Here is a 13,201-nt window from a genome sequence, read left to right as displayed (position 1 = left end):
GAAATCCCTCCTTTATTCCCAGATTTTGGACGGGAATGGGTTTGAAATCCCATCCCAATTCCCAGATTTTGGACGGGAATGGGTTTGAAATCCCATCCCAATTCCCAGATTTTTTGTAGGAATGGGTTTGAAATCCCTCCTTTATTCCCAGATTTTGGCTTGGAATGGGTTTGAAATCCCATCCCAGTTCCCAGATTTTTTCTGGGAATGGGTTTGAAATCCCATCCCAGTTCCCAGATTTTTTCTGGGAATGGGTTTGAAATCCCATCCCAGTTCCCTGATTTTTTCTGGGAATGGGTTTGAAATCCCATCCCAATTCCCAGATTTTTTCTGGGAATGGGTTTGAAATCCCATCCCAATTCCCAGATTTTTTCTGGGAATGGGTTTTCCGTGTCGGGGTGGTTCGGAGCCCCGGTCACGGCGGTTGCTGCCGGAGAGGAAGCCCCGATCCAATCGTCCCCTTTTGCATTGGAACCCATTCCCAACCCCGTCCCGATTCCCAAATCTGGGCTTGCAGCGGCTCGCGGGGCGGGGCGGGGCGGGGCGGGATGGGGCGGGGCGGGATGGGGCGGGACGGGGCAGGGCGGGGCAGGGCAGGGCGGGGCAGGGCGGGGCGGGATGGGGCGGGGCGGGGCAGGGCGGGGCGGGGCGGGATGGGGCGGGACGGGGCAGGGCGGGGTGGGATGGGGCGGGGCGGGACGGGGCGGGGCAGGGCGGGGCGGGGCGGGATGGGGCGGGGCGGGATGGGGCGGGACGGGGCAGGGCAGGGCGGGGCAGGGCGGGGCGGGATGGGGCGGGGCGGGGCGGGCGGCGCGGCACGGTGATCCCAACCGGGAATTCCCGCAGGGAATCGCATCCTGACGCTGGGGGAGGTGCCCAAGGACCAGGTGTACGCGCTGAAGCTCAAGGGAATCTCCATCTGCTTCTCCATGCTGAAGGCGGCGCTGAGCGGCAGCTACGTCAACTTCGGCGTCTTCCGGCTCTACGGGGACGACGCGCTGGACAACGCGCTGCAGACCTTCATCAAACTGCTGCTGTCCATCCCACACAGCGACCTGCTGGTGAGGGATTGGGATTGGGATTGGGATTGGGATTGGGACTGGGACTGGGATTGGAACTGGGATGGGGACTGGGATTGGGACCGGGGGTGTTCCACAACGCGCTGCAGACCTTCATCAAACTGCTGCTGTCCATCCCACACAGCGACCTGCTGGTGAGGGACCGGGATTGGGATTGGGATTGGGATTGGGATTGGGATTGGGATTGGGATTGGGACTGGGACTGGGACTGGGACTGGGATTGGGATTGGGATTGGGATTGGGATTGGAACTGGAACTGGGATTGGGACTGGGATTGGGATTGGGATTGGGATTGGGATTGGGACTGGGATTGGGATTGGGATTGGGACTGGGACTGGGACTGGGATTGGGATTGGGACTGGGATTGGAACTGGGATGGGGACTGGGATTGGGACCAGGGGTGTTCCACAACGCGCTGCAGACCTTCATCAAACTGCTGCTGTCCATCCCACACAGCGACCTGCTGGTGAGGGATTGGGATTGGGACTGGGATTGGGATTGGGATTGGGATTGGGATTGGGATCGGGATCGGGATTGGGATTGGGATTGGGATTGGGACTGGGATTGGGATTGGGACTGGGATCGAGAGAGTCCTTGGGGTCAGGAGCTTGTCAGGGATCAGGAGCATTTCAGGATAGGGAGAGTCCCTGGCACATGGGATCAGGAGCATTCCCAGGGATCAGGAGCATTCGCAGGGATCAGGAATATTTCAGGGATCAGGAGCATTCCCCAGCAAATGCAGCGTCCCCATTCCTGGATTTTGGGTTGGAATGGATTTGAAATCCCATCCGGTTTAAAATTCATGGAAAGACCTTAAATCCCCATGGATTTAAGGGGTTTGAGGGTTGGAAAGGAACCACATAAATAATTCCCAAAATTGTGGTTTGGAATGAATTTTAATTCCCAGCCCAATTCCCAGATTTTGGGTTTGAATGGAAAAAAGGGGAAATCTGTTGAAATGGAAGAGAAGAATAATGGGAAATCTTGGAAAACAGAAAATGTGTTGGAATAGGAATTTTCTGGGAAGAGAATTCCCAGGAGCTCCATCAGCACATTCCAGGTGATTCCCAAAGGTTCAGATTTAGGAATTTGGTGCCTCCAGGAAAACCCCAAAACGGGATTGACAAGGCAAAAAAAGGAATTTTTTTCTGGGGGCGGGGAGGGGTTAATAAAATTCCAGGAGAATTTTAGGAACTCTCAGCCTGGGATGACAGCAGGAAGGTGGAATCACAATTGGAATTGGTGCAACTGGGAGAGAGGATTTTTTTTCCGGCACACGAGGGGGGATTTTTTTTTTTTTTTTAGGAGTGGATTTTATCCAGAGGTTTTTTTTTGTTGTTGTTGTTGTTGTTGTTTTTTCCATCAGGATTATCCCAAGCTGAGCCAATCCTATTATTCCCTGCTGGAAGTGCTGACCCAGGACCACATGAACTTCATTGCCAGCCTGGAGCCTCACGTGATCATGTACATCCTGTCCTCCATCTCCGAGGGCCTCACCGCGCTGGGTAATCCGGGATTTGGGATCCAGCATTTCGGGAAGAGCCGGGAGCAGGCAGCCTGCAGGGTTAAAAAACCAAAAAATAAAATAATCCCATTTTCCATGGACTGGGAAAATCCCCGTGCCCGGATTTTGGACAGGAATGGATTTGAAATCCCATCCCAATTCCCAGATTTTTTCTGGGAATGGATTTGAAATCCCATCCCAATTCCCAGATTTTTTCTGGGAATGGATTTGAAATCCCATCCCAATTCCCAGATTTTTGGGTTGGAATGGATTTGAAATCCCCTCTTGATTCCCAGATTTCGGGTTGGAATGGATTTGAAGTCCCTCCTTGATTCCCAGATTTTTTGTGGGAATGGATTTGAAATCCCTTCTGGATTCCCAAATTTTTTCTGGGAATGGATTTGAAATCCATCCTCGATTCCCAGATTTTTTCTGGGAATGGATTTGAAATCCCATCCCAATTCCCAGATTTTGGGTTGGAATGGATTTGAAATCCCTTCTTGATTCCCAATTTTTTTGTAGGAATGGATTTGAAATCCCTCCTTGATTCCCAGATTTTTTGTGGGAATGGATTTGAAATCCCTTCTGGATTCCCAAATTTTTTCTGGGAATGGATTTGAAATCCCTTCCTGATTCCCAATTTTTTTGTAGGAATGGATTTGAAATCCCATCCAGTCTGGAATTTATGGGATCATGGAATGTGTTGGAATGGGAGAGAAGGAAAATGGGAAATGTGTTGGAATAGGAATTTTCTGGGAGGAGATTTCAGGAATTTGGGATTCGGGCATCTTGAGGATTAAAAAAATCCCATTTTCCACGGGGACTTTGGAAATTTGGGATTTTGAAGACAAGAGATTCTGTCACAGATCCTCCCCTGAAAATGAAATCTGGGGATTAATGGGGTCATGGAATTCTGGAATGGTTTGGGTTGGGATGAATCCCAGTCCCAGGGACAGCTCCCAGTATCCCAGAATTCCAGAATTCTGGAATGGTTTGGGTTGGATTGAATCCCAGTCCCAAGGACAGCTCCCAGTGTCCCAGAATTCCAGAATTCTGGAATGGTTTGGGTTGGATTGAATCCCAGTCCCAAGGACAGCTCCCAGTGTCCCAGAATTCCAGAATTCTGGAATGGTTTGGGTTGGATTGAATCCCAGTCCGAAGGACAGCTCCCAGTATCCCAGAATTCCAGAATCCTGGAATGGTTTGGGTTGGGATGAATCCCAGTCCCAGGGACAGCTCCCAGTATCCCAGAATTCCAGAATCCTGGAATGGTTTGGGTTGGATTGAATCCCAGTCCCAAGGACAGCTCCCAGTATCCCAGAATTCCAGAATTCTGGAATGGTTTGGGTTGGATTGAATCCCAGTCCCAAGGACAGCTCCCAGTGTCCCAGAATTCCAGAATTCTGGAATGGTTTGGGTTGGATTGAATCCCAGTCCCAAGGACAGCTCCCAGTATCCCAGAATTCCAGAATTCTGGAATGGTTTGGGTTGGGATGAATCCCAGTCCCAAGGACAGCTCCCAGTATCCCAGAATTCCAGAATCCTGGAATGGTTTGGGTTGGGATGAATCCCAGTCCCAGGGACAGCTCCCAGTATCCCAGAATTCCAGAATCCTGGAATGGTTTGGGTTGGGATGAATCCCAGTCCCAAGGACAGCTCCCAGTATCCCAAATTATCCCAACCTGGCCTTGGACATTCCCTCCAGAACTCCATTTTTTTCCCAGTTTTTGTTCCCAAACCCCCATTTTCTTTTTTTTTTTCCCCCATTTCCCCCCCAAACCCCATTTTCCCCATTTTTACCAATTTTTCCCCATTTTCAGACACCAAGGTGTGCACGGGGTGCTGCTCCTGCCTGGATCCCATTGTCACCCACCTGTTCAAAACTCAATTTCAACCTCATTTAACCCCATTTAACCCATTTCAACCCCATTTCAACCCCATTTTCCCCCATTTTCCCCCCGTTTTTCCCCGTTTTTTTCCCCCACACCCCATTTTTACCAATTTTTCCCCATTTTCAGACACCAAGGTGTGCACGGGGTGCTGCTCCTGCCTGGATCCCATTGTCACCCACCTGTTCAAAACTCAATTTCAACCCCATTTTAACCCCATTTTAACCCAATTTCCCCATTTAACCCCATTTCAACCCCATTCTAATCCCATTTTAACCCCATTTAACACCATTTTAACCCCATTTTACCCCATTTAACCCCATTTTAATCCCATTTTAACCCCATATCCCCCCATTTTAACCCCATTTTGACTCCATTTAACCCCATTTCCCCCCGTTTTTCCCCGTTTTTTCCCCCACACCCCATTTTTACCAATTTTTCCCCATTTTCAGACACCATGGTGTGCACGGGGTGCTGCTCCTGCCTGGATCCCATTGTCACCCACCTGTTCAAAACTCAATTTCAACCCCATTTTAAACTCATTTTAACCCCATTTAACCCCATTTCAACCCCGTTTTCCCCCATTTTCCCCCCGTTTTTCCCCGTTTTTTTCCCCCACACCCCATTTTTACCAATTTTCCCCATTTTCAGACACCATGGTGTGCACGGGGTGCTGCTCCTGCCTGGATCACATTGTCACCTACCTGTTCAAGCAGCTCTCTCGCAGCACCAAGAAGAGATCGACGCCGCTGGCGCAGGAGAGCGATCGGTTCCTGCACATCATGCAGCAGCACCCTGAGATGATCCAGCAGGTGAGCCCCAAACACACCTGGGAGGGGGAAAAATACACCTGGAGAGGGGCTGGGATGGGATCCATGGGATGGGATCCATGGGATTGGTCTGGGATGGGATCCATGGGATGGGATCCATGGGATGGGATCCATGGGATTGGTCTGGGATGGGATCCATGGGATGGGATCCATGGGATGGGTTCCATGGGATGGGATCCATGGGATGGGATCCATGGGATTGGTCTGGGATGGGATCCATGGGATGGGACCCATGGGATGGGACCCATGGGATTGGTCTGGGATGGGACCCATGGGATGGGATCCATGGGATGGGATCCATGGGATTGGTCTGGGATGGGACCCATGGGATGGGACCCATGAGATGGGATCCATGGGATGGGATCCATGGGATTGGTCTGGGATGGGATCCATGGGATGGGATCCATGGGATGGGACCCATGAGATGGGATCCATGGGATGGGATCCATGGGATTGGTCTGGGATGGGATCCACGGGATTTGGGCTGGAGGCCTCTGCCCTTTAACCCTCTCCTGCCCACACAGATGCTCTCCACGGTGCTGAACATCATCATCTTCGAGGACTGCCGGAACCAGTGGTCCATGTCCCGGCCCCTGCTGGGCCTCATCCTGCTCAACGAGAAGGTGACGGATCCTTCCAGCTGGGAATGGGCCCTAGAGGGAGGAGAGCCATCCCAAAAAAACCCTGGAGTGATCCCGGGGCCAGAATCCCACAGATAGGATCAGCCTTGGAATGATCCCATAGACAGGATCATGATCCCACAGATAGGATCAGCCTTGGAATGATCCCATAGACAGGATCATGATCCCACAGGTAGGATCAGCCTTGGAATGATCCCATAGACAGGATCATGATCCCACAGATAGGATCAGCCTTGGAATGATCCCATAGACAGGATCATGATCCCACAGGTAGGATCAGCCTTGGAATGATCCCATAGACAGGATCATGATCCCACAGATAGGATCAGCCTTGGAATGATCCCATAGACAGGATCATGATCCCACAGGTAGGATCAGCCTTGGAATGATCCTTGGGATGTCCAAAGCCAGGATCATCCTTGGAGTTGCAGAATCCCAACCCCATTCCTCCAAAATCAGAGACGCTCCCTCCTTGCTCCCAGCATCCTGCAGGGGAAGGGGCTGGTGTGCTCCATCCAAATCCCAAATCCCATGGGAATTATCCCTGGCTGTCCTTGTCCCCAGATCCCAAATCCCATGGGAATTACCCCCTCACTGTCCCGCTCCCCCAACCCCATCCCCACAGGATTAACCCTTGCTGTGCTGTCCCCCAATCCCAAATCCCACGGGGTTAACCCTTGCCGTGCTGTCCCCAATCCCAAATCCCACGGGGTTAACCCTTGCCGTGCTGTCCCCCAATCCCAAATCCCACGGGGTTAACCCTTGCCGTGCTGTCCCCCCAATCCCAAATCCCACAGGATTAACCCTTGCCGTGCTGTCCCCCAATCCCAAATCCCACGGGGTTAACCCTTGCCGTGCTGTCCCCAAATCCCACGGGGTTAACCCTTGCCGTGCTGTCCCCAAATCCCAAATCCCACGGGGTTAACCCTTGCCGTGCTGTCCCCCAATCCCAAATCCCACGGGGTTAACCCTTGCCGTGCTGTCCCCAAATCCCACGGGGTTAACCCTTGCTGTGCTGTCCCCCAATCCCAAATCTCACGGGGTTAACCCTTGCCGTGCTGTCCCCCAATCCCAAATCCCACGGGGTTAACCCTTGCCGTGCTGTCCCCCAATCCCAAATCCCACGGGGTTAACCCTTGCCGTGCTGTCCCCCAATCCCAAATCCCACGGGGTTAACCCTTGCCGTGCTGTCCCCCAATCCCAAATCCCACGGGGTTAACCCTTGCCGTGCTGTCCCCCAATCCCAAATCCCACGGGGTTAACCCTTGCCGTGCTGTCCCCCAATCCCAAATCCCACGGGGTTAACCCTTGCCGTGCTGTCCCCCAATCCCAAATCCCACGGGGTTAACCCTTGCCGTGCTGTCCCCGCAGTACTTCTCGGACCTGCGGAACAGCATTGTGAACAGCCAGCCCCCTGAGAAGCAGCAGGCCATGCACCTGTGCTTCGAGAACCTCATGGAGGGCATCGAGCGCAACCTGCTCACCAAGAACAGGGACAGGTGGGACCATCTGGGATTTATGGGATTTATGGGGTTTGGGGGATTGAGCACAACCTGCTCACCAAGAACAGGGACAGGTGGGACCATCTGGGATTTATGGGATTTATGGGGTTTGGGGGATTGAGCACAACCTGCTCACCAAGAACAGGGACAGGTGGGACCATCTGGGATTTATGGGATTTATGGGGTTTGGGGGATTGAGCACAACCTGCTCACCAAGAACAGGGACAGGTGGGACCATCTGGGATTTATGGGATTTATGGGGTTTGGGGGATTGAGCACAACCTGCTCACCAAGAACAGGGACAGGTGGGACCATCTGGGATTTATGGGATTTATGGGGTTTGGGGGATTGAGCACAACCTGCTCACCAAGAACAGGGACAGGTGGGACCATCTGGGATCCTGGGATGGGATGATGGGATTTTGGGATGGGATTGATGGGATGGGATGGGATGGGATTTTGGGATGGGATTTTGGGATGGGATGGGATTGATGGGATGGGATGGGATTGATGGGATGGGATTTTGGGATGGGATTTTGGGATGGGATGGGATGGGATTGATGGGATGGGATTTTGGGATTTTTGGGATTTTGGGATGGGATTGATGGGATGGGATTTTGGGATGGGATGAGATGGGATTGATGGGATGGGATTTTGGGATTTTTGGGATGGGATTGATGGGATGGGATTTTGGGATTTTTGGGATTTTTAGGATGGGAGTTTAAATACCCACGGGTGTTTCCCACCACACCTTCCATCATCCCAGGGGAGTCCAACCTGGCCTGGGCCACTTCCAGGGATGGAGGAACCACTGGTTTTCCTCTGGGAATTCCATCCCAGTGCCTCACCACCCTCCCAGCCAGGAATTCCCTCCCAATATCCCATTTCAGTTTGGAATTTCCTTTGGGATTCCTTCCTGAGGGGAAGGTTCCCATGGGATTCCCTCCTGGGTTCGTGGTTGGAATCCTGGGATGGGTCGGGTGGGAAAGATCCTTAAATCCCATCCAGTGCTTTGGGCACTCCCAGGGATGCAGAAATTCCCAGATTTTTCCTTTGGGAGTTCCATCCCCAAAATCCTCATTTCAATTGGAAACTTCCCACGGGATTCCTTCATAGGTTCACGGATGAAATCCTGGGATGGTTTGGGTTGGAAGGGACCTTGCATGGGACACCTCCCACGGCTCCATCCCAACCTGGAACATCCCCAGGGATGCAGAAACCACCAGATTCCCTCTGGGAATCCCATCCCAAGCAGGAATTCCTCACGACCCTCCCCTTCTCCAACCACCTCAAAAATCCCTTTGAGGAGCCACACCCCAAATTCTTCCACACTGAGAATCGTGCCCCAAAAAACTGCACAGCAATTCCAGAATTTTGGGATAACACCTGGTGCCCTTGTCCCCTCCTTTACAGGTTCACCCAAAACCTGTCGGCGTTCCGGAGAGAAGTCAACGATTCCATGAAGAACTCGAGCTACGGAGTCAACAGCAACGACATGATGAGCTGACACTGCAATCCCTGGAGCCATCCCAGAATCCCAAAAAATCCCCCAAATCCCCCGGGAGGAGCGAGCAGCAGGTTCAGCTCACCTGGGCAGGTGTTTTTCCCGTGGGGAAGGGACAGAATCCAGGTGCAGGAATTCCAAGGTGTTGTCCTTCTTTGTTTATTTTTTTTTTTTTTTTAATTATTATTTTTTTTTTTTGTCCTTCCCTCCTTTTTTTCCTGGTTGGAATGATGAGAGGAAAAGCCTGCCTTGTATAAAAAAAAAAAAAAAAAAAAAAAAAGAAAAAAAAAATATGTACATTTTTTCATAACATTTTGGAGCAAGGTTTATATTGAGTTTCAGAAAAACGAGAGAAAATAAAAAAGGCTAAAAAGCTAAAAAAATAAAAAAAGCTAAAAAAAAAAAAAAGCTAAAAGAAAAAGCTAAAAAAAAAAGCTAAAAAAAAGCTAAAAAAAAAGCCAAAAAAAAAGATAAAAAAAAGATAAAAAAAAGATAAAAAAAAGATAAAACAAAAGCTAAAAAAAAAAGATAAAAAAAGATAAAAAAAAAGATAAAAAAAAGCTAAAAGAAAAAAAAAAAAAGGCTAAAAAAAAACCACCAAAAAAGAAAAAAAAAAAACACACGAAAACCAAAACGATAAAAAAAAAAAAAAAAAAGACAAAAAGGATAAAAAAAAAAAACAAAAAAAAAACAAAGTGTGATTGAAATTTTTACAGAGTCCTGGTGCACCCAGTGCTGGTGTGAGGGTTGTGAATGTGAGTGAGGAAAGAGTGGCCTGAAGCTTTACTGGGCGAGGGGGTGGCTGTGTGAAAGTGCAGAGATCTATTTAGTGAGCCAAGCTGTAGAGAGAAGCAAAAAAAGCTCAAAACACAACAAAAAAAAAAAAAAATTAATAATAATAATAATAATAATAATAATAATAATAAAGAAAAAAACACCGCAAAAAAAAAAAAAAAAAAAAAAAAGGCATTGTAAAATTCCAAATGTATATTTTTTCTTATTAAGGCCCCCTCAAAAAAAAAAAAAAAAATGTTAAAAAAAAGAAAGAAAAAAAAAAAAAGGAAAAAAAAAAAAAAAAAAAAACCTAAAATCAGAATTTCCCGGTCCCGTCTCGCCCTCGTTCTTGGGAACTCGAAGCCATGACGTGTCCCCTGCGTTGGTGCTCGCTCCTGGGTGTCCCCCTGTCCCCCGGGTGTCCCCCTGTCCCCCCCTGTCCCCCCGGGTGTCCCCCTGTCCCCCCCTGTCCCCCCGGGTGTCCCCCCTGTCCCCCCCTGTCCCCCCCTGTCCCCTCTGTCCCCCCCTGGGTGTCCCCCCTGTCCCCCGGGTGTCCCCCCTGTCCCCTCCTGTCCCCCTGTCCCCCCCTGTCCCCCCGGGTGTCCCCCTGTCCCCTCCTGTCCCCTCTGTCCCCCCCTGTCCCTCCTGTCCCCTCCTGTCCCCTCTGTCCCCCCTGGGTGTCCCCCCTGTCCCCCCCTGTCCCCCCGGGTGTCCCCCTGTCCCCTCTGTCCCCCCCTGGTGTCCCCCCTGTCCCCCGGGTGTCCCCCTGTCCCCCCCTGTCCCCCCGGGTGTCCCCCCTGTCCCCTCCTGTCCCCTCTGTCCCCCCCTGTCCCTCCTGTCCCCCCCTGTCCCCTCCTGTCCCCCCTGGGTGTCCCCTCTGTCCCCCCCTGTCCCCCTTGTCCCCTCCTGTCCCCCCTGTCCCCCTGTCCCCCCTGTCCCCCCCTGTCCCCTCTGTCCCCCCCTGTCCCCCTTGTCCCCCCCTGTCCCTCCTGTCCCCCCCTGTCCCCCTTGTCCCCCCCTGTCCCCTCTGTCCCCCCCTGTCCCCCCCTGTCCCCCTTGTCCCCCCCTGTCCCTCCTGTCCCCCCCTGTCCCCCCCTGTCCCCTCCTGTCCCCCTCTGTCCCCCCTGTCCCTCCTGTCCCCCCCTGTCCCCCCCTGTCCCCCAGCAGTGACCCCTCCCGGGCCTGCTCCTCCTCCTCTTCCTCCTCCTCCTCCTCCTTTTCCACCCCTTTTCTCCTCCCTCCTTTTTTCCCAGCTTTTCCATCCCCTTTTCCCTTTCCTCCTTTTCCATCCTTTTTTTCTCCTTTCCCACCCATTTCCCCTCCTTTTCTATCCCTTTCATCCTTTTCCATCCCTTTTTTCCCTTCTCTCCTTCTTTTCCATCCCTTTCTCCTCTGCCTTCCCCACCCTTTTTTTCCTCTTTTCCCTTCCCATCTTTCCCCTTCCCATCCTTTTTTCCCCTTCCCTTTTTCCCCCTTCTCCACCCTTTTTTTTTCCCTGTTTTCCCCACCCTTTTTTCCCCCTTCCCATCCTTTTTTCCCCTTCCCCACCCCACTTTCCCCCTTCCCATTTTCCCACCCCTTTTTTCCCCCCTTTTTTTTTTCCCCCCATTTTTTGGGGGGGCTGCAGCAGGAGCTGACAGCAGCGCCAGCTCTGGAGCATCCCTTGGGATAAAGAACGAATCTCCCCGAGCTGTGTTTGGGATCTGCTCAACAAATCCCCGGCTCCGAGGGATCTGGGAGGAACTGGGAGGAACTGGGAGAACTGGGGGGGACTGGGGGAGGGAACCCCTTTGCCGTGCATTCCCCACTCTTGTTGCTGCTAGTCGTGTGCATCCTCTTGCTCAGCTCTCCCCACCCCAAAAAAAAAAAAAAACAAAAACACAACAACAAAACAAAACAAAACAAAACAAAAAAAAAAAAAAACCACTCGAGCCTTTTAGAGCTCCGGTTTCTCTTCCCGGAAAATTCTTAATTTTATTTCCTTTGAATTTTATTTTATTTTTATTTTTTTTTTTTGTTGTTGTTTTTCCCCCCCCTCTCCTGCCCCGTTTGGACTGGGTTTGGTTTGGGTTCTGGTGGTGTTTCTCTGTCCCCTGGCCGTGAGTGTCGGGTCCTTTCCCCCCCCTGTGAGCAGGTGCTGGTTGGTGTCGGGGTTGGTTTTTTGCTGCAAACAGTGTAAGAATTGTGACTGCAAATAAAACTCCGTGGTTTCTACTGGCACGGCTCTGCTGAGCCCCCCACACAGACGTCGGGGCAAACCCCAAAATTCCGGGGGAAATCCCAAAAATTCCGGGGTTTACCTAGAAAAATCTGGGGTTTACCATAAAAATTCTGGGGTTTACCCCAAAAATTCCGGGGGAATCCCAAACATTCCGGGGTTTACCTAGAAAAATCTGGGGTTTACCATAAAAATTCCAAGGGAATCCCAAAAATTCCGGGGGAATCCCAAAAATATCTGGGGTTACCCAGAAAAATCTGGGGTTTACCCCAAAAATTCCGGGGTTTGCCCCAAAAATTCCAAGGGAATCCCAAAAATTCCGGGGGAATCCCAAACATTCTGGGGTTACCCAGAAAAGTCTGGGGTTTACCCCAAAAATTCCAGGGGAATCCCAAAAATTCCGGGGGAATCCCAAAAATATCTGGGGTTACCCAGAAAAATCTGGGGTTTACCCCAAAAATTCCGGGGTTTGCCCCAAAAATTCCAAGGGAATCCCAAAAATTCCAGGGGTTACCCAGAAAAATCTGGGGTTTACCCCAAAAATTCCAGGGGAATCCCAAAAATTCTGGGGTTACCCAGAAAAATCTGGGTTTTACCCTAAAAATTCCAGGGGAATCCCAAAAATTCCAGCAGTTACCCCAAAATTCCGGGGTTACCCAGAAAAATCTGGGGTTTACCCCAAAAATTCCGGGGTTTACCCCAAAAATTCCAGGGAATCCCAAAAATTCCGGGGGTTATCCAAAAAATTCCAGGGGTAACCCCCAAAATTCCGGGGTTACCCAGAAAAATCCGGGATTTACCCCAAAAATTCCAAGGGAATCCCAAAAATTCCAGGGGTTACCCAGAAAAATCTGGGGTTTACCCCAAAAATTCCAGGGGAACCCCAAAAAATTCCAGGGGAATCCCAAAAATTCCAGCAGTTACCCCAAAAATTCCAGGGGAACCCCGGAACACTAATGAGAGTCACCCCAAAACCCCCGAGAGTGCCCCCTGCACCCCAGGAGAATTCCCAAATTTCTTCACAGAACCCCAAAATCCCCCCCGGGACCCCAAAATTCCCCCCCAGACCTCAGAGAGTCCCCCCAGAACCCCAAAATCTCCCTCTGCACCCCAAAATTCCTCCCCAAAACCCCAAAATTCCCCACAGAACCCCAAAATTCCCCCAGAACCCCAAAATTCCCCCCAGAACCCCAAAATTTCCCCCCCAGAACCCCAAAATCTCCCTCTGCACCCCAAAATTCCCCCCAGAACCCCAAAATCT

At 51.1% G+C, this 13,201-nt stretch overlaps 1 protein-coding gene across 3 annotated transcripts in view; it reads left to right on the top strand.

Moving 5' to 3' along the window:
* Positions 1–10,038, top strand: part of XPO7 (exportin 7) — a 57,171-nt gene extending 47,133 nt beyond the window's left edge. For all 3 annotated transcript variants that reach the window (XM_062510668.1, XM_062510667.1, XM_062510666.1), the window contains 6 exons: positions 847–1,061; positions 2,446–2,584; positions 5,124–5,284; positions 5,827–5,925; positions 7,315–7,442; positions 8,858–10,038. In XM_062510668.1, the coding sequence (XP_062366652.1) occupies positions 847–1,061; positions 2,446–2,584; positions 5,124–5,284; positions 5,827–5,925; positions 7,315–7,442; positions 8,858–8,951 (836 nt within the window). In that variant the 3' untranslated portion in view covers positions 8,952–10,038. The remainder of the gene's footprint in view (positions 1–846; positions 1,062–2,445; positions 2,585–5,123; positions 5,285–5,826; positions 5,926–7,314; positions 7,443–8,857) is intronic.
* Positions 10,039–13,201: the final 3,163 nt, after the last annotated feature.

This window comes from Cinclus cinclus, chromosome 29 (genome assembly GCF_963662255.1).
Source record: "Cinclus cinclus chromosome 29, bCinCin1.1, whole genome shotgun sequence".
NCBI classification, from domain to species: Eukaryota; Metazoa; Chordata; class Aves; order Passeriformes; family Cinclidae; genus Cinclus; species Cinclus cinclus.
Note: the sequence above shows the minus strand (reverse complement) of the source record. Positions and strands in the feature narration are given on the sequence as shown.